The 20,697-nt window shown below is 37.5% G+C and overlaps 1 protein-coding gene across 2 annotated transcripts in view; it reads right to left on the bottom strand.

Moving 5' to 3' along the window:
* PRPSAP2 (phosphoribosyl pyrophosphate synthetase associated protein 2) overlaps positions 1–20,697 on the bottom strand; it is a 69,565-nt gene that overhangs the window by 1,423 nt on the left and 47,445 nt on the right. For both annotated transcript variants that reach the window (XM_069085191.1, XM_069085192.1), the window contains exons 10-11: positions 15,081–15,151; positions 2,186–2,332 (exon numbers count right to left, since the gene is read on the bottom strand). In XM_069085191.1, the coding sequence (XP_068941292.1) occupies positions 2,186–2,332; positions 15,081–15,151 (218 nt within the window). The remainder of the gene's footprint in view (positions 1–2,185; positions 2,333–15,080; positions 15,152–20,697) is intronic.

The following is a 20,697-nucleotide window of genomic DNA, read 5'->3' as shown; positions in this document are numbered from 1 at the left end:
GGAGGCTTACAGGTATAGAATATTGCTCTAGAAATAGCTAAAACCATTTGCTGCTCCCACTTTCTTACATCCCACTCACTTCTCAACCCTTGTAATCTGGATTCTGTAGAATCTGTAGATTCTGTAGAATTGCTTTTTCTAAGGACACAAAGAAATCTTTGTTGTTAAACCCAAGGTGCTTTTCTCATCCTTCTTGACCTCTTTGCTGTTTTTGATAATGTTGACAGTAACCCCCTTTTGATACTTTCCTTCATGGATTTTCTTGACACTGCTTTTGTCATGGTTCTCTTCCTATCAGACTGATCTTTCTTGGTCTACTTTGTAAGACCTTCATGGATGTTCTGTCCATATTAAAGCATATACCTCAAAGATAGGTCCTGGGTCCTGGCTTCTTCTCCCTCTACTTTCTCAGTGATTTCATCAGCTCCTATGGATTTATTATAGACAGATGACACCTAAATCTATTTCACCCTTAAACCATTCACCTCTCAGTCTCACATCACCAACTGCCCTACAGACAGACATCTCTATCTGGGAGTATCATAGTCATCTCAAAATCAACATGCCACAAATAAAACTCATTATTATCTTTTGCCCCAAAATGTCTCCTCTCTCAACTTCCTTATTTCTGGTAAGGGAACCATCATTCTTCCAGTCACCTAGGCTTACAAACCAGAAGTCATCCACAACCTACTACTCTTACTAAACCCCACATACCATCAGCTGACTAATCTATTCTTCCACCTCAGTATGTAACATTCATTCCCACTTCTCCACTCAATCACAACCACTATAGTTCAGGCCCTTATCAACTCTCTTTCAACTTGATTTATTTTCAGTAGCCTCCCAATTGGCTTCCCTTCATCTATCTGTTCTCCTCTCCAGAGGAGAGTTGCCAATATTCTGAAACCAAAGGACTATGCAGGCTAAAGAAGTTTTAGTGACTCCCTACTGCCTTTAGGATAAGCTATATACTCTGCTTGGCATGTAAAAGTTCTTCATGCTCTGGCTCCAGTTTATCTTTCCAGGTACATTATAATAAATACATTATTTCCCATCTCACACAGTATGTTCCAGTCAAACAAGCCCACTTGTTATCCTTCATGTGTTCTCTCATCCTTATTTCTAAACAGCTCTCTCTTTCCTCCCCTATCCACAGAACCATCCCTCACTTAAAAATTTTTTTAGAGAAAGCAGTACAACAAAACTAACATATCAATATGTATTTTTCCATATTCACAGTACCCAACCTTTCCAATGTTCCTCAGCTCTTCTTTTCAGACAAGTTTGGTCATTATAAATAAACAAGATTCAGTTCTATTGTTTTTGTTCTTTCCATTCATGCTCTTATACTCTCTATTTATACTGTTTTTCTGCTTACTTGTTTCATTTTGCACCAATTCACATAAATCTCATGTTTCTATAAATCCTTCCCATTCATCACAACATAGTAATAGTCTTATAACATTGATGTACCACCCATCTGTGGTAGGTATCTGCTTTGTTTCTAGTTCTAAAGAAATGCCATGGCTATTTTGGTGCATGTGGGACTTTTCTTTCTTTCTCTGACTTACAGTTATGCTAGCAATGGGATATTTTGTCAAAATGTGCAATCATTTTAGGTATCTTCACAGCACTATTACAAATTGCATTTCAGAACAATATCCCTTTCTTAACTGTTACTACTAATTTGCTGTGGGTTAGGAAACCAGATAAACAGACTTGTCAGGGTATCAAACATTCAGGTAACTATCTATGGAAGGGCCCAAATGGCTCTTATAGAAGCTCTCTCCATTGGTTCTTATTTCAAATACAGAAGCTTTGTTCTGTGACATATGGTTTAGCTGCATAGGTCTTTTTAAAAAAAAACAATCACGTCCTTCTGCTTCTCAGTCCCATGCTAGACAAGGTTGACAGATGAGTGAGAGATTGTTATGATTCTTCTACCCCATTTACCATTGTTTCTCTTCTCATAGTTTTGTGTAATGCACATGTATATGCATTTACTTTCACCAAAAACAACTCTTTCCAATTCTTAAGAGGGAACTTAAAATAACCAAAACTTTTAATATATTCTGAATAAGTATAGGGCAACATAGATTTTCCCACATTACCTCTCACCTTGAGATTTAGCTTTAACAAAGTGCTGGAATGCTATTCTGAATCTGTAAAACAATATATTTACCTCATCAATAGCAGATTCTTCTATTAATCGGGGAGCATCTGAAGATAGGAGACCATGGGTTGCCATCACAAAGATCTTATAAGCTCCTCTTTCCTTCAGTGTTTCTGCCGCTGCAAGAAAGCTGTCGACATCATCAATAATGTCATCCTGTAAAATTACACATAAAACAAGAACAGATTAGTACTTTCTCTGAGATGAAATCAAACAATATGGAAATTGCTTGTTTTACAATTATCATAAGGCAAACAAAATATTTTGCAACATCTAGACAGTATCCATAGGAGTATACAACAGAATTTTTTAAATGAGGTATTCGTAATATAATAAAGTAACTGAATTTGTAGCTACTACAACTTAACATGAACAAACAAATACTACTTTGGCTTAATAACATGGCATGTTTATTTGAAGTATCAAGGAGAATTTATATAGGAGATATAATTCAAAGACAGCTTCCCCAGACCTTTACTTTCTCTGAATCAGAACAATGAATCAGTATGTGGTAACTCAAAGGAAAAAAATTAATAAACTAGAATGAATTCAGTTATATTTAGCATTACTAGACCAGAGGTATGAAATAACTGGGGACTGATCTAAACAGCGAGACAGTAAGTAAAGGAGAATTTCTAAAGGTCTACAGATGGGAGGAATTAAAAAAGGGAACCAAAAAGCCAATCATTCTGAACTTTATTCAGGTCACTGTAATACATTTTTTTTTTAGTCAAACACCTATATAAAAAGACTTATTTGGGCACACAGAAACTGGCCAACTGTGGAGAAAATCTTAAAGGGGATAATAAAACAATGAAATTAATTTTTTAAATCATGTTATTTCATGTTCATATTATATCATGTCATTTTAAAACTAACTTATTTTTAAAAGTAATTTGTTTTACAATGGAAGTATCTTGAGATTTCCAAAAAAAATATCATTGGTTTATATAAAATCTTTCTTTTGTTAACAGTGACAGAGCAAAACTTAAATTTGTCAGACCTCATCCTTGGGTCTGCTGGATAGCCAGCAAAATCAGTTATATGAATGCAGGTTCCTCATTAGAAATTATAAACTAGCATTACAAATTATCAGAAATATCACATATTTTGATGAGTAACTTAAAATTATTGCTTTAAAATTTATGAAAATGCCTTCCTCACAACAACTCTGTCAGGTAAACACTATGTGTATTTTTCATCTCTGTCCTGAGAACACATAGTAGAATGAAAAGGGAACGTGGATTTGGAAGTCAGGTGAGACCTAGGTTTTAATTCTGACTCTAACACTCACTTAAGTTGCATGTCAACTAGCTGTATGCAAGTCACCTAACCTCTCTGAGTCTCAGAATTGTCTATTGTAAATTTAAACCCTCTAATGTACTGTATCCTCTACTGTCTTATATTATTTACCATCCTTTCCATCTTTTCCACAAAAAATAGCACAAAATATTTGGTCAGTAGCTGGGTAAACTGTGATCTTTGCCATTATTCTTATCTGCTAGTTAAGTGACCTTTGTAAAATGGGAGTAACAACAAATCTCACATAAATTTGTTGTTAGACTCAAATGAGATAATGTATGTATATCATTCTGCATGTGGTAAAGCAATAAGTACACATCTCCTGCCATGGTTATTACTGTATAGGTGAGTCTCAAGAGAAATTAGGTGACTTGCTTAAGATTACACAGCTAATAATCTGGGACTTGAGCTCAGGTCTTCTAACTAAAACCACTGCTTTTTTCCCTACTGTACCATGTTACCTTCCAAAGAGGTCTCTAAAACAACAACCTCCTACAAGAACAGTGTGGAGAAAACAGCATCTTTTATAAACACACACACACACCACACACACACACACACACACACCCATACCTTTGCCAAACCATATGTCATAAAAGTATCTACAATGAAGGAAGGACAGTAGCTGAGGCACTCCTAAGTTCATAGGAGACAAAATACAAGAAAGGAATCAGTGATAGGACCCAATGCTTCAAATGTCTATAAATGTCCAAAGAGTAAAAGGAACTAGAGATCCTAATTCAAAGGTAGGTAGATTATGGACTTTTAAAAAGAAATAGGAAAGTTTCAAGAATAAAATTCTTTTTTTTTTTTTGCCTTTTTTTTGGAGGGCAATTGGGGTTTAGTGACTTGCCCAAGGTCACACGGCTAGTTTTTGTGTTAAGTGTCTGAGGCCGGACTTGAACCCAGGTCCTCCTGACTCCAGGGCCGGTGCTCTATTCACTGCGCCACTTAGCCGCCCCAAGAATAAAATTCTAAAATTCAATGGGAAACAATTACAGCAGGATGAAAAGTGGGAGTTATCTGAAGAGACTTATATGTATGTAAGACATCAAAGATTTCTAAAAGAATGTAGGTAAGATGGAAACAAGGACAGGTAACCAGGATGAATATGAATGTGATCCTGTAAAAACAGTGTCAGGATTGCTAGAATCTCAGGATAACAAAAAAGTTGTGTTATTTGGTTGTTTTGGGGTTTGGCTTTTTTCTATATTGGGGTAAAGAGGGTGATAAAAGAAGGGCTATGACTGCCCCTTAAGTTATATAGAACAAAAAATGAGATCAGAAAGAAGCTAATTTAATGTTATTTTTTGTTTTCTCTGCTAAGGAGAATGGCCTTCATACTGGAAATAAAAGAACAAAAATGTATAATAGGGACCTAGTTGTCCTTGATGAATTCAAGTGACCAGGCCCAAATGAACAACATCCTCAGGAACTGAAAGAATTGGCAAAGGGGACATAAACCATTGTCAATGACATACAAAAGATGAAAAACATACTACCCCCTCTCCCCAAAAGGGGATAAAGATAACAAATGGTGTCTGTCCTCTCTAAGCCACCTTTAATTTCAAGGAAAATTTTGGAGCAGATTAAAGAAATCTAGAAAACAAAACTGTGATTATGTCATAAACAGATCATTGCAAACCAGTCTTATTTTCTTAAAAAAGAAAAAGGAAAAGGTTACTTAACTAGCAGATAAGAATAATGGCAAAGATAACTGTTTACCCAGCTACTGACCAAATATTTTGCACTATTTTTGTCGAAAAGATGGAAAGGATGGTAAACAATATAATACAGTACAGGATACAATGCACTAGAGAATAATGCAATCTGATGGCTTTCTGCTTTGGTGGACTGGAATAATGTAGTGGTATGGCTGAATCCTGGACAGTCTGTGTGCATGAGAAAAGAAAACAGCTTTATGATAATGCTGGGAGACAGAAGCTCTGCACCAAATAAACAAAATTTCCTTGCCTCAGCAGCAGACTGCCATTGATATGTCTGGATAGTCAGATATACAACATAGCTAGCACAGATGGAACATGGTTATAAAAATAAGATAGTGCCTGTATTTTCAATATATGGTTTCTTTTAAAAAATTGTTAGATCATTCCTCCTTCCCCTCCTAGAAAGCCATCTTTTTGGACAAATATTTAAAAGGGAGGAGGCAGGGGAATCAACCAAATCTGAAAGTCCTCCACCTCAGGTTAAAGAGGTACATTCTCACTTCTCTTTTCGGTGGGGGGGAAGGGCATAGGAGCGAGTGTGTCAGTGTAATTTCAAAGCGTTTGGTTTACATTGCTTTTGCTGATGTTCGTTCCATTTGCATTGCTCTACTCACGGTGTATACGGTTTTCCTGGTTGTGCTGTATTTTACTTTGCATCAATTCTCATAAGTCTTGATATACTTTTCTGTATTCATAAAGTTATTCCATTACATTCATGTACCATAATTTGTTTAGCCATTCCTCAAATGATGGGTATTTACTTTGTTTCTACTTCTTTGCTACTATAAAAAAAGTACTGCTATCAATGTTTTACTGTATAGGGGATATTCTTGCCTGGATGTCCATGGAATACACACCAAGCAATGGGATTTTTCATCAAAATATAGTCTTAATAGTCAAATATCACCTTCCCAACTTGGACCTTTTGGTGGTATCAGCCTTAAGTTCTGATGACAATGTGTTAATTTCTCTTTATATGAAAGTAGATGATCCTTTTTTTCCCATCTTACATTGATAAAGCATGAAAATGGACAAGTTTAATAAATTGCATCTAAGCACATTTTGATTCTTTTTTTCCTCTTTATTTAGACGCTTTTAAAAAGGAATAGTTGGGGCAGCTAGGTGGCACAGTGAATAGAGCACAAGCCCTGGAGTCAGGAGTACCTGAGTTCAAATCTAACCTCAGGCACTTGACTCTTACTAGCTGTGTGACCTTGGGCAAGTCACTTAACCCCAATTACCCTGCCTTCCCCCTTCCAAAAAAAAGGAGGGGGGAAGGGAGGGCTGGTTAATAACTAAACCTTGCTTATAACTTGAAATCAGAAGAATTCAATATGACTGCACAGCAAGCCTGAGAAATGTCCATAAAAGGTTATTTTATTACTACCTACTAAGTTTGATGGTCCCAAATCCATGAAATATTTCCCTATAAAAAACAATAGCTTTCATAGTCTATCCATGTGGGAACACTCTCCTACTCAATAAACTCCAATGACTGACTAGGAGATGCAGAGGATAGAGAATTGGGTACAGAGACAGGAAGACCCAAGTCCAAATCCTGCCCCTATAGATACTTACTAGCTGTGTGACCCTAGGCAAATCACTTAATCTTGGTCTACATTGGTTTCCTCAACTAGAAAATGGGGATAATTAATAGCATCTACCTCCCAGGGTGGCACACAGAGGGCACTTAATAAATGTTTGTTTCTGATCCAGCGATTCTGGAGGGCAATTTGGCACTGTGACCAAAGGGCAATCAAACTGCATAAAGCCTTTGATACAGCAATACCACTTCTAGGTCTGTATCCCAAAAAGATCATAAAAAAGGGAAAAGGACCCACATGTACAAAAATATTTATAGCAGCTATTTTTTTGTGATGGCCAAGAACTGGAAATTGAGGGGATGCCCAATGACTAAGGAACGGCTGAACAAGTTGTGGTATATGAATGCAAAAGATACTATTGTTTTATAAGAAATGAGCAAGATAGGGGCGGCTAGGTGGCTCAGTGAATAGAGCATTCGCCCTTGAGTCAGGAGGACCCGAGTTCAAATCTAGTCTCAGACACTTAACACTTGCCAGCCATGTGACCTTGGGCAAGTCAATTAACCCCGATTGCCCTGCCTGTCCCCCTTCCCCCTGCAAAAAAAAAGAAATGAGCAAGAGGACTTCAGAAAAACCTGGAAAGACTTACATGAACTGATACTGAATGAAGAGAGCAGAACCAGGAAAACACTGTACACAGTTAACAGCAACATTGTACAATGACCAACTTTGATAGACTTAGCTCTTCTCATCAATGCAATGATCTAAGACAATTCCAAGGGACTTATGTTGGGAAATGTTATCCATATCCAGAAAGAACTATGGAGTCCCAATGAAAATAGAAGCATAATATTTTCTCTTTTTTCCCTTTTGTTCTGATTCTTGTTTCACAACATGACTAACATGGAAATATGTTTAGTATGATTGTACATGTATAACCTATATCAGACTGCATGCTGTCTTGGGAAGGGGAGGATGGGAAGGAGAAAAGAAAAAAAAACTTAGAATTCAAAATCTTGTAAAAGTGAATGTTGAAAACTATCTTTGCACATAAGTAGAAAAAATAAAATACTATTAAGTGGAAAAAAATAAATATAAATGCTTGTTTCCTTCCTTCCTACTTCCCCTACCATCAAATATATGTTTTTCTCATCTGGCGTTTAACCCTTTCACAACCTGAACCCCAGCTACCTTTCTAACACTATCATGCTTGACTCTCTTTCACATATTATATGGTACTGTCAAACTGGTTTTCTTTCTGTTGCTCCATCTTCCATCTCTACATTTTTGCACAGGTTATACCTCACACCTAGAACAGACTTCCTCTTTACCTTCACTTCTTAAAATCCTGTTTCCTTCAAATTGTGCTCAAGTGCCACTTTCTACACAAGGCCTTTCTGGATCCCCACAACTGTTTCGCCTCTGTCAAAAAATTATCTTGCATTTATTTTACCTTCGCCATACATCTTATTTATGTATCTGTTGTTTCCTCCAACAGAATGTAAGCTCCTTGGAGGGAGGGACTATTTTTTGTCTTTGTATTCACAGCAATTCACCAAAAGTCTTTCAATAGTGGACACTTAATAAATGTTTATGGATTAAATGTAAAAGATTTGCTAAGATTTATTGGGAAGATTTTCATCTTCATGCAGTTAGCAGTTTTCAGAGAACATTTTATACATGATTCAGTTATATGACACATACCAGTCTTGTGAAGATTTGTCTTGTGTTCATTATAGACCAAGAACAAGTTTAGATAATCTCAAATAGTTTAATTTACAGTGAAAAATTAAGTTTAGTAACAGTGAGAGTCTAATTGTCTAAATATTCAGAGATGAGACTAATTTTTCATAGCTGTTCACTTCAGTTTGAGTTTATAAAATAAAATCAAAAGGCAATCTTAGTTATATTAAATACAATTTTTTTTTTCAAATGCATTTATCAGAATAACCTGGGGGTTTGGAAAGTTTTAAAGTGAGTGAGAGTGAGTACGTGTGTGTGTGTGTGTGTGTAAAAAGAAAGACAAAAGATGAATAGTTTTGGACTTTTAATGAGCTAAAACCTCACTCATCTTTTCCTTCAAAATAAGCCTCCTTTGTAGATGTAATTCTATTTATTGCTGGTATCATCATTCCCCCAATTATTTGGCCTTCAAACCTCGGGTTATCTTTGTCTTTCTCTCAGCCTGACTTTCCCCTTTCTTTCTTCCATCAAATAAGCGAGTTGTACAGAATTTCCTTTTTGGGACACTAGTTTTGGTCCTTCTCACGTTGCTCATACTTGGCTATATTCCTCAGTTCCTTTTGAATAGGAATTGGTTCATTCTTTGTACTTGTATCCCCAGTTCCTCACATACTGCAAGGAACACAATAGGCATTTGTTGATTAATTGATCTCATTGCTGTGAGATTAATTCAAAGCAAAATTCAAACTCCTTAGCCTTTAACATATTGGTTCCAATTCATTTCTATGAATGTTACACTCTACACCTTAGAGAGTACATACACTTAGATCATATGTATACATATGTAAGTGTGTATAAACACACACACACAGACATTCTCTCTCTCTCTGAAATTTATGTTTTAGCACATATAGACCTCCCCTCAGATGTGGCTAAAATGAACTCAATTCTGGAATGGGATGTACTTATTCCTGTCATTAATTTCCCCATCTCTTTTCCCTTCTTACACTTTTCTAAACTTCTCATCAAGGCTTCACCTGCTCAAAACTCAACTCAAGCCCCCTTTGAGGGGCCTGGACCATCTTAGGGATTACCCTAAAAATTTCAAAGGCAAGTACAGTGAGCCAGTGAAAACTAGTTTGACTGGTATAGCTACAGCTCATCAGGATGCAATAAACCTAAAGTCTGGGCATTACTGGTCTCTTGCCCCCCGCCACTTGCTGGGTAGAACAGTAAGAGTCAAATTCCTTGTGCTCCTGAACCTCATTTCTCATTCCTAATTATGTAATTTAGAAAATAACCTCATTTCACTGGTCTAAAATATACTACTATCTTCCTTTATGGATGACACTGTAGTATCTTATTGGTGTCATGAAGCTCTTTGCTGAAAACCTTGTTAAGCAGCTCTGGTACTTAGACCACAGTACAAATATTGTAGCATAGTTTCACATTCAGAGCTACTTAACTAGGTGTTGTCCTCTAACAAAAGGGAATGGAGGGCCACATACCAAAATCATTCTCCATCCATTCTCTTCCTCACCCTGTCAGCAGAAATAATTTTATTACTATCCCTGTATGACTCTGCTGCTCTTCATCTCAACTCTCCTGCGCTGCATGTATGATTTTGTTTTTCTCTTTGCATCTTCAAAGTATAGTAGAAAGTCATGCTCATAGTAACTGAAGAGTTGAAGTGATAAGCTAGTGTGGAGCTAAAGCTAAGAAAATGAAATTCAAAAAGGATTAATGTCAAGTCTTACATTTGAATTTTTAAAAATCAATTTCACAAGTAAAAGATGGGGGGGAGGGTGACTAGACAGAACTTTGTCTAGAAAACATGGGGGCAGGGGAAAGGGGAAGAAAGTAGACTACAAGCTTTTTAAGTATGCAATGTTATTTGGACTCCAAAAAAGCCAGAGCAATGCTGGGCCTCATTAAAAGAGGAACAGCTGGGGCAGAGTCAAGATGGTGGTGCTGAAACAGGACCTCCGAGCAGCTCCAACTCCCACCTTCCCCAATCCATGTATTTTGGGACTCTGAACAAAATTTGGAGCTACAGAACCTACAAAATGACACAGAGAAGCTAACCTCCCGCTGAGGACAGCCCAGCAGGCTGGCAGGAATCGGCCAGCACAGCACTCCCAGCTGAGCCCAGCCACAAGCAAGCCAAGGTTTTAGCCCCAAGGTGGGTCTGACCAACCACCGGCTGGAGGGACTCCAGATCACCAGCAGCTGTGGAGGTCCAGAATTATCAAAACATAGATGCTAAGGACAAAGTGAGAGGTGAGTGCAGTCTGGACTTTGGGACCTAGTAGTTGAGAGTGCAGTGAGAAGCCGCTGAGACATCTTAGCTCAGCCAGCATCACGTTGCAGCTTCAGCTCCTGGCCTGCAGAGTGTAGGGGAACCAAGCGACCAGTCTAAGGGGTAACTGCTCTTGCTTTAACCTTCTTGGATCTGGATTGCAGTCTAGGGTGGAGGTCCTGGGGTGTGTGTCCAGCTTGCCAGAGCGTGTGGAGGCCTCAGAGAGGGCACCCATCTAATACTTCCAGCAGCTGAGAAAATCCCAGCGTTTGGGACGAAAGCTCCCCTGTCTGATGGCAGAATCCTAATGTGGCAAAAAGCCCAGGGGTCAAGTGACTGAGAGGCGACATGACCAGGCAAAGGAAACAAAGCAAGCAGAAGAATCCAACATTAGACTCCTCTATTTTGGGGACAAAAAGGAGCAAAGCATGGAACAGGAGGAAGACTGTGAAGTCAGAACTCCTGCACCAAAAGCTTCAAAGGAAAATACGAGCTGGTTACAGGCCATAGAGGACCTTAAGAAGCAGATAAGAGAATGGAGGAAAAATTGGGAAGAGAAATGAGAATGATGCAAGAAAATTATGAAATGAGAGTCAACAGCCTGACTGAGGAAAATCATACCTTAAAAAACAGACTAACTCAAATGGGAAAAGAGGCTCAAAAAGGCAATGAGAAGAAGAATGCCTTAAAAAGTCGAATTTGCCAGATGGAAAAAGAATCTCAAAAGCTCACTGAGGAGAACCATTCCTACAGAATTAGATTGGAGCATATGTGGAAGCTAATGACTTTATGAGAAATCAAGATGCTGTTAGATCCAAACAAATGAAAGAATAGAAGGCAATGTGAAATATCTCATTGGAAAAACCACTGACCTGGAAAATAGATCCAGGAGAGATAATTTAAAAATTATTGAACTACCTGAAAGGCATGATCAAAAAAAAGAACCTAGAAATCATCCTCCAAGAAATTCTCAAGGAAAACTGCCCTGATGTTTTAGAACCAGAGGGCAAAATAGAGGTTGAAAGAATCCACCAATCACCTCCTGAAAAAGATCCCAAAAAGAAAACTCCTAGGAATATTATAGCCAGGTTCCTAAATTCCCAGATCAAGGAGAGAATATTATGAGCAGCCAGGAAGAAACAATTTGAATGTTGTGGAAACACAATCAGGATAACATAGGATCTGGCAGCTTCTACACTGAGGGATCAAAGGGCTTGGAATATGATATTCTGGAGGGCAAAGGAGCTGGGATTAAAACCAAGAATCACCTACCCAGCAAAACTGAATATCATGTTTCAGGGGGAAATGTGGTCATTCAGTGGAATAGAGGAATTTCAAGCATTCTTGCTGAAAAAACCAGAGTTGAATACAAAATATGACATTCACATACAAGAAGCAAGAGAAGCATGAGAAGGTAAAAAGGGAAAAGAAATCATAAAGAACTTATCAAAGTTGAACTATTTACATTCCTACATGGAAAAAAGATAATTGTAACTAATGAAACTTTTCTCAGTATGAAAATAGTTGAAGAGAATAGAAATATATCTATATGTCTATATCGGAGAGTATACTGGAAAATTAATACATATGTGAATGTGTGTATATGTTTACAGGTATACAGAGGGCACAGGACCAATTTAATAGGAAGGGATGATTCTTAAAAGGTGAAATTAAGAGGTAAGAGGACTATAATGAGAGGAGACGGGGAGAGACAGAATAGGGTACACTATCTCATATAGAAGAGGCAAGGGAAAATGGTTACAATTGGAGGGGAAGAATAGGAAGGCAAAAGGGAATGGATCAACCTTATTCTCATTGAATTTGGCTTGGGGAGGGAATGAAATACACAGTAAATATAGGGGTATCTCACCCTACAGGAGAGTAGGGGGGAAGGGGATGATGGAAGGGAGGGCAGGCTGAGGGGGAGGGAAGTTGGAAGCACCCACTTTTGGAAAGAGACAGGATTAAAGTAGAGAACAGAATAAGTGGGAGGTGGGATAGGAGGGAGGGAAATACAGTCAGTCTTTTACAATATATCTACTATGGTAATGTTTTGCATTAGTTACACATGTACAACCTATACTTAACTGCTTATCTTCCCAGTAAGGGTGGGTGACAAGGGAGGAAGGGAATGAATCTGGAATTCAAAGTTTTAAAATCAAATGTTTAAAATATATACTATTATTAATGCCATTTTACATGTAATTGGGAAATAAGATATACAGGCACTTGGGCACAGAGATCCACCATGCCCTACTGGAAAAGTTGAAGGGGGTATGGGAGAAGATATGGGAGAGAGCAGATTGGAGGAGGGGACATCCTGTGGGACTGCTATTTTGGGGTGGTGGGTAGGGGAAAAATGGGGAGAAAATTTGTAACTCAAAATCTGGTGGAAATTAATGATGTAAATTAGAAGTTAACAAAGCATTTGAAAAAAAAAAAAAAGAGGAACAGCTTCCCACAATAAGAAAGTGAGAATTATTTTGTACTCTCTCCTGGTCAGACCACAAATGGAATGCTGTTATGTTCAATTTTGGGGGCAAAAGTTTTAAAAGGACACTGATAACCTGGAGAGCATTCAGAGGAGAGCAACCAGGAAGGAGAATGGCTAAACTGGGTACAGTTAGCCTAAAGAATACTCAAAGGGAACAGAATAAATGTATTCAAAGATTTTTTTTTTAAATCATCACGGAGAAGAATTAGACTGGTTCTGTTTGGTCCTGGGAAAGAACCAGGAATAATGGATGGAAATTGCAAAGAGGAAAATGTAGGTTTGATCTCAGGAAAAATTTCGTAACAATCAGAGATGCCCTAAAGTGGAATGGTACTAAAAGTAGCAAGTTCCTTCTCCTTGGAGGGCTTCAAGCATAGAAGAGCTGACCACTTACTATGTTATAGAGAGAGTTCCTTTTGGGAATGGGTGGTATTAGATGGACATTAAGATCCCTTTTAAGCAACGGGCCCAGAGTCAGGAGGACCCAAGTTGGGTTCTGGCTTTAGACACTTAACACCCACACAAAACAAACTAGCCGTGTAACCTTGGGCAAGTTACTTATACCTTAAATGCCCTCCAAAAATGCAAAAAATTTAAAAAAAGATCCCTTTTAAGCATAAGACTCAGTGAGCCTTGAAATATCATCAAGCAACTGAGATAATATTCTTTTAGCAGATTAAGGATATAGAAAAACAAATGAGAAATCAAAAGATCCCAAGAGAAGCCTCACTACTTATTTCTTGTTAAAACGACATTCAATTTCAAAGTTTTAAGTAGAGAATACTGAACTTTTAATCACTGTATCACTGAAGGTTACATTTCAGTATACTGAAAAAAAGAAAGGATAAAATAATCAGATGAGTTAATATGGAATAGTGAAGAGGGAGAAGAATAGCAAAGAAGATGAATAGGAGAGGCAAAAGGAAATAAAAAGAAGACAAGAGTAAAAGGATTGGCAAACCTATGTCTCTACTAAGGCTTCTACCTGCTGGGATAACTTTAATGACTTAGTTAGCAAGCTAGTTGACACAGGTGTGGGTCAATTCTTCTTTTCGGTTTTGATACTGCTTCATGATCAAGATTGTCTTAAAGGAACATTCATAATCATGACCATCACAATTACTTGGAAACTAAAAATTTCAGATTCCACATTACCACCAAAACAAAACATTAATCCAGCAGCAGCTAGCATTAAGGTTGAATTATTCTTCTTATACAAACAAAAGTTTCAGAAAAGCTGTCCTTTATGAATAATGTGGAGTTGAAGAGGGTTTTATGGGCATAGGCGGTTTTTACAGAGCTCCAGAATTTTCAGAGAACTGTCATCTGTTTTATATTTTACTTTTTGCAGGACTTAGTAGTGTTAGTAACATTCCTACATCAATTTTCTCTCTCATTTCCTGCCTATTTTATGTACTTATTCTTCAACAATATAAGGATTAGTAGTATGGGTACTCCCTCTATTGATTGCAATCCTTTTATTACTTAATAGAAGGTTTTCATGGGTTTGTATGGCCAAAAAATTTCTACATTCAACTGAGTGATGAGCCTCCCCAAATTTAGCAGGGCTAGTCTTTCGACCACACATATACAAACCCATCACTGGGTCCCTAACTTTAAGTTTTTCTAACTTGCTAAGATTTGTCAAAGCCCATGCCACAATAGAATAGGTTGAGCAACCCAAGGTCACCTACAACACTCAATAAGCCATTTGGAAGTAGGACTTTAATAAAATACAATTTACGTAACATTTAACTAGGTGGATCTATTATACATAGATATCATCTTTAATTCTTTAAAGCAATTAGGTTTACTTAAAAATTTTTTGATTTATAAAGGGCCTTCACCCACATACCACAATAATGGCTATTCTTCCTCCCACATCGCCAACAACTGTGATGGGTGGCTTTTCTTTTGGAATCAACACTGATAAAAGAATAAAATCAAGAATTAAAAGCAGAACCTTAGGAAAAAACAAGAAACATAGTGATATACAAATGTCAAGTTTTCCTCAAGAAATCATTGTGCAATTAAAAATTCAGATTTCCTTTCTTATCAGAACTTCATTTTACAAGAGGAAATAAGCAATGGCAGAAGTGGTACAATAAACTATAAAAATCCCCACATTTTATCACATTAGAATTTTTTTGCTAAGAGCATCAACTAATACACAAATACATCAACTATCCATCCATCTATCTGTATCTACGACAGATGTTATTAGGATGAGGAAAAATCTGCAACAACCCAGAAATACTAATTTAATACTCATTCTTTTGATTCAGGTTTCTAGATGCAAAGTTCCAAAAGTTATTTATCTGACACAGTGTTATAAGAAAATGTAACTTTTCAAAAGAAATAAACTAAGATCAAAACTTAACAAAACTGTTAGAGGAAATGGAGGACCAGAGATAAAAAGTGTTTGCCTGTGATCACCGACTTAACTAGTGGCCCTGCAAATTAAAAAGGACACAAAAATATTTCAAAAGTTGAATTAAGCTGAGATGTACACACTGCTTTAAATATGTTCTCAGAACAAGGGGTTATACCCTAGTTTTGTAATCCCAGTTCTGTACTAAATATGTACTTATCTTTTAGTACATACATTATAAATACCTGCTGAATTGACAAGAAAATATTATTTTTGCTTTAAAAAAACATTTGGCAATATATGAAAAGAAAAGCATTTTCATTAAGCAACAAATATATCAGGTTATAATTATTTATAAATGGATTTAAACAAGAATATATTTTCTATTTCTTTACTCTCTTCTCTAATTGATATTCTACCTGACTCACTATAGTATTATTCCAACATTATCTTCTTTCCTCAAATCTCCCACCACATTTTCCTTTCCCTGTCTTCTCAACTGAAAATCTAGCCTTATGTTTCACAAAAAATAAAATAAAAATTGAGGCTTTTATCATAAACTCTCTCTTCTTTCCTTTTCTTTATTTTACATCCTTTGGAAAAAATCCTCTACTACCTCTTCCTTCTCTAAGGTCTCTGATGGTCCTCTACAGGGTAGCTACGTGACATAGTGGATGGAGTGCTGGCCCTGGAGTCAGGAAGATCTGTCTTCCTTAGTTTAAATCTGGCCTCAGACACCTATTAGTTGTGTGACCCTGGGCAAGTCACTCCGTTTCCTCTCTGTTTCACTCAGTTTCCTCATCTGCAAAATGAACTAGAGAACAAAATGACAAACTACTCCAGTATATCTGCTAAGAAAACCCCAAAAGGAGTCAGAAAGAGCCACACACAACTGAAACGACAGAACAACATCCCCTCTACATATATATATATATATATATATGTATATATATATATACACACTCAAATCTATTTCCTCTTTTATCTTCTCTATCAGACTGCCTCCTCCACTATCACCCTATTTCTAATTTTTTGAAATGTTTCTCCCTACAGTTCCTTCTTGGCTGCACAGAAAAACTCCCTAAGTCTCTCTCAACTTCTAAAAACCTTACTTTGCTTCTCCTCAACTAAACTTCTTGAAAAAAGCCATCTATTTGATACTTTGTCTCCTTTCACTTTCTCCTAAACTCTTTATAATCTCATTTCTGACCTCATCACTCAAATGAAACTGCTCTATCCCATTACCAATTTACCAATAAGCTCTTGACTGGCAAATTTAATGGCCTTTTCTCAATCTTTACATTTCTCAACCTCTTGAAATTTCTGACCAACTGCTAGATCCCTCTTCTCTTTTTTTTTGCCACACTTTTAAAAAGTCTGATCATGCCTTCTTAAGTCTCTTTTGCTGGAGTTCCATCCACTATCCCAAGATTCTGTTCCAGATTCTCATTTTTTCCCCTATATTTTCTCCCTCAATTACCTTCATCACTTCCCATGGACTGATGATTTGCAGAGACAGCCTGTCATAATCTACTGAGAGCCTTTATCAACAACTGTGTATGTAACACTTTGAACCAGATGTCCTACAGGTATCTCAAATTTAAGATGTTCAAAACAGAACTCATGAGCTCGCCACCCCCCCCCCCAATAATATCCTCATCTCCAAACTTCCCTATCATTGTGGAAGACACCACTGTCCTCCCAGTAAACCAAGTTTGCAACCTTACTGTTATTCCTAACTTCTCATTTATTTCACATATATAATCAGTTGATAAATACTGCAACTTCATTTTCCAGATCTCTCATATCCATCCCCTTATTTCTGCCAACAAGGGGACCATCCTGGCCCTTATTAAACATACTACTGTAATAGTAAGGGAATTTGAAGATCTTCCCTGCCCCTTAATAGGCCTCACTTGCAGTCCAACAAGAGAAACTTGATTAGGGGAGGCCCACACCTTTTGTTACTTTGTAATTAGGCAGTGGGTCACAAAGAATGGGATGTCCTCCAATCCTGAAGAATGGTATACACACTCAGAGGTGTGGTTTTGCTTTGGGGCTCACTTATAGGAACATAATGATTTGGTCAGATGTTGGTGCTTCTCTTTCTAGTAACTAACTGTATGTATGCAATGGTCAAACAGCTAGAAGCCGTGTCTATTGATCTGTTGAATTGGGTTTTTTTCTCAGTATTTTCTGTCTGCTTGTAATTTCTGTTTATATTTTCTCAAGTTCAGGGTGCTGATTTTTCCCATGAACTGAGTGAATGATATATATGTTTAATTAAAGACTGTTGACCCCTTTAAAGTTGCTTTCCTTTAGTAAAGCAGATCAAAGAACCTGTGCTAGTAGCCATCCTGGGTATGCTAAGGTGCTTGCTGTTACAACTCCTTGCCTCATGTCTCTCCCCACTCTATTCTAGTTTCCAAAAAGCTGCCAAAGTGATAGCTCTGACCACCTCAACCTTCTAACTTAATAAACTCCAATGACTCCTCTAGGATCAACTAAAACACTTCTGTTTGGGCATTTAAAACTCTTCACAATTGTCTTCTTGCTGTCTTTCTGGTCTTATACATTATTTCCCTCAACATATGCTATGGTCAAGCCATCTTGCAGATCCTTATCCATGGAAGTCCATCTATCATCTCTGTGCCTTTGTACTGACTATTCCCATGCCCAGAATGATTTCTTCAACTCAGTTTCATCTCAAAGAATAAATGGCCTTTATCAAAACTCAGTCCAAAAATGAAACCCTGCAACGGGCTTTTCCTGGTTTCTTCCTCACTTTGCTTTTTCTTTATATCTACAGTACTTAGTACGATTCTTGACACAGACCAAGCATTTTACACAAGTAAATGCTTGTGGACTGCTGGTGTTTCCCCCAATAGAATGTAAACTCCTTGACAAGGCACAGGCTATTTAATTTTTGACTTTGTATGGTATAATGCCCGAAAAACAGAAGGCACTTAACAAATACTTGCTGTCTAAAGGAAAGAATGAATGACTGACATATCCTGAATCATCTGAAACCTTTTAAGAATTCCACCCATGGGGGTGGCTAGGTGGTGCAGTGAGTAAGAGTACCCGGGCCCGGGAGTCGGGATTGGTTCCGGCCTCAGATACTTAACACCCACACAAAAAAAACTGGCTATGTAACCTTGGGCAAGTTACTTAACCCCAATTGCTTTAAAAAAAAAAAAAGAATCCCACCCATGGGGTGGCTAGGTGGCGCAGTGAATAGAGCACAAACCCTGGAGTCAGGAGGACCTGAGTTCAAATCCAGCCTCAGACACTTGACATACTTACTAGCCATGTGACCTTGGGCAAGTCGGTTAACCCCAATTGCACTCCAAAAAGCAAAGAATCCCACCCTTGCTGCAACCAATAAACAAGTTGAGGTACATGAATGGAATGAATTGTCACAGGACTGCAAGAAACAATGAATACAGAAAAGAATGAAATAACCTACATGAACCAAAGTAAAGTGAAGTTAAGTAGAAATAGAAAAAAATACATACTATGACTACAATATTACAAATGGAAGAATAAAACAAAATTGAAGTTGAATGCTAAGAAATTAAAATAATAAAGTTTGGCCTCTAAGAAATGAAAATGTTATCTCCCTCTCTTCTCTGCAGAAGTAGGAGATTAGCACCCACCCAGAAATAACTGGCCGTGTAGCCTTGAGCAAGTTACTTAACCCCGATTGCTTAAAAATAAAAAAAAATTTAAGAAGTAGGAGATTAGATATGGAAACCTATGTATAATGCCAGATTTGGTTGATGTGTTATTTGATTTTGCTGAACTGTTTTTTCTTTCTCTTTTTTATTCTTTGTAATAAGGAACAACTCTCTGGGAGAGAGAAGAGGATAAGAAGTTAAATGAAGAAAAACAAAAGATACCCATGTATTAAAATAATATAACAAAAACTAATTATTTTAACAATAATTTAATAAAATTAAATAATAAGTTACTTTTAAAAAGAGTATCCTGTACCTTATCCAAAGACTGGATTTTTTCCACAAAACATTTTGGATATGAAGATTTTCTTTTTCTTTTTTTTTTTAATAAGCAATTGGGGTTAAGTAACTTGCTCAAGGTTACATGGCCAGTTATTTCTGGGTGTGGTGCTAAGTATCTGAGCCTGGATTTGATCCCAGGTCATCCCGACACTGGGGCCGGTGCCCTTACTTGCTGTGCTACCTGGCCGCCCCAATATGAAGATTTTCATTTCAGTTTTTAAGGTAGAGTTAAAAAAGAAAACAAATTTAGATAATACCCTTCAGTCTAGAATATTCAACTGATGTTATTAAGTGCATATTTTTGTGTGGACAAATACAAGTATACTGGTAATACAAAAATGAAGAACAGCTTTCATATTACTTATAACATCAGAAGTTTTTGGGCTCATCAATTCTGCTTCTTTAAATAAATCTCTTCCAAGTGGTTCTCTCCAGGTATAAATAGTGGGAAAAGGACAAAGTCTAGAATCAGAGTATCTGAGTTTGAATCCCATCTTTGTCACTTATCTGACACTGCTCAATGAAAGCTGTAGTCAGAGGAGTCAGGTTCAAATCCCACCTGACACTCCCTTTTGGGACGTTGGTGTGATAGTAATGGCAATTAAAGATTCCCCTGTATTGGCTTGGTTTTCAAATTGATTGTGTTAAAACCCAGAGTTTGTTAATCCCACCTGTGGGATGGGCTTGTTGATGTGAAAAGAAAGTCCTGAACTGGGAGGAGCTGGTGATATAGATTTGGAGAGACACTAGAGAGAGGCAGAAGACCTTTTTTTTTTTTGGAAGCAGCACCTCGTGGAGAGGGAGAGAGACTAAGAGAATTGCTGGTGGCCGCTTTGAATTGCCCTGGACTTTTGAGACCTGCTCCCTGAACTGCCAAGGACTGAGGAGACATGGCTGTTTTGCTGGTACTTTGTCTGTCTGTTTTGATGTTGTTTTGCCAGATTTGTCCACTGGTGAAAGACAGTCCTTTTGTTGAAGAAGTCCTGGAATCTGGCTGTTCGCTAAGAAGCCCTGAGACTGTCCTGCAGACAGAGAGTGAATACTGTCCACTGGTGAAGGACAGTGCTGTTGTTGCAGGG

The sequence above is a fragment of the Petaurus breviceps genome, unplaced genomic scaffold (assembly GCF_028583685.1).
Source record: "Petaurus breviceps papuanus isolate PSGF00001 unplaced genomic scaffold, PetGlider_PUasm1.0 175, whole genome shotgun sequence".
Lineage (NCBI taxonomy): Eukaryota > Metazoa > Chordata > Mammalia > Diprotodontia > Petauridae > Petaurus > Petaurus breviceps.
This window is presented reverse-complemented; position numbering and strand designations above follow the sequence as displayed.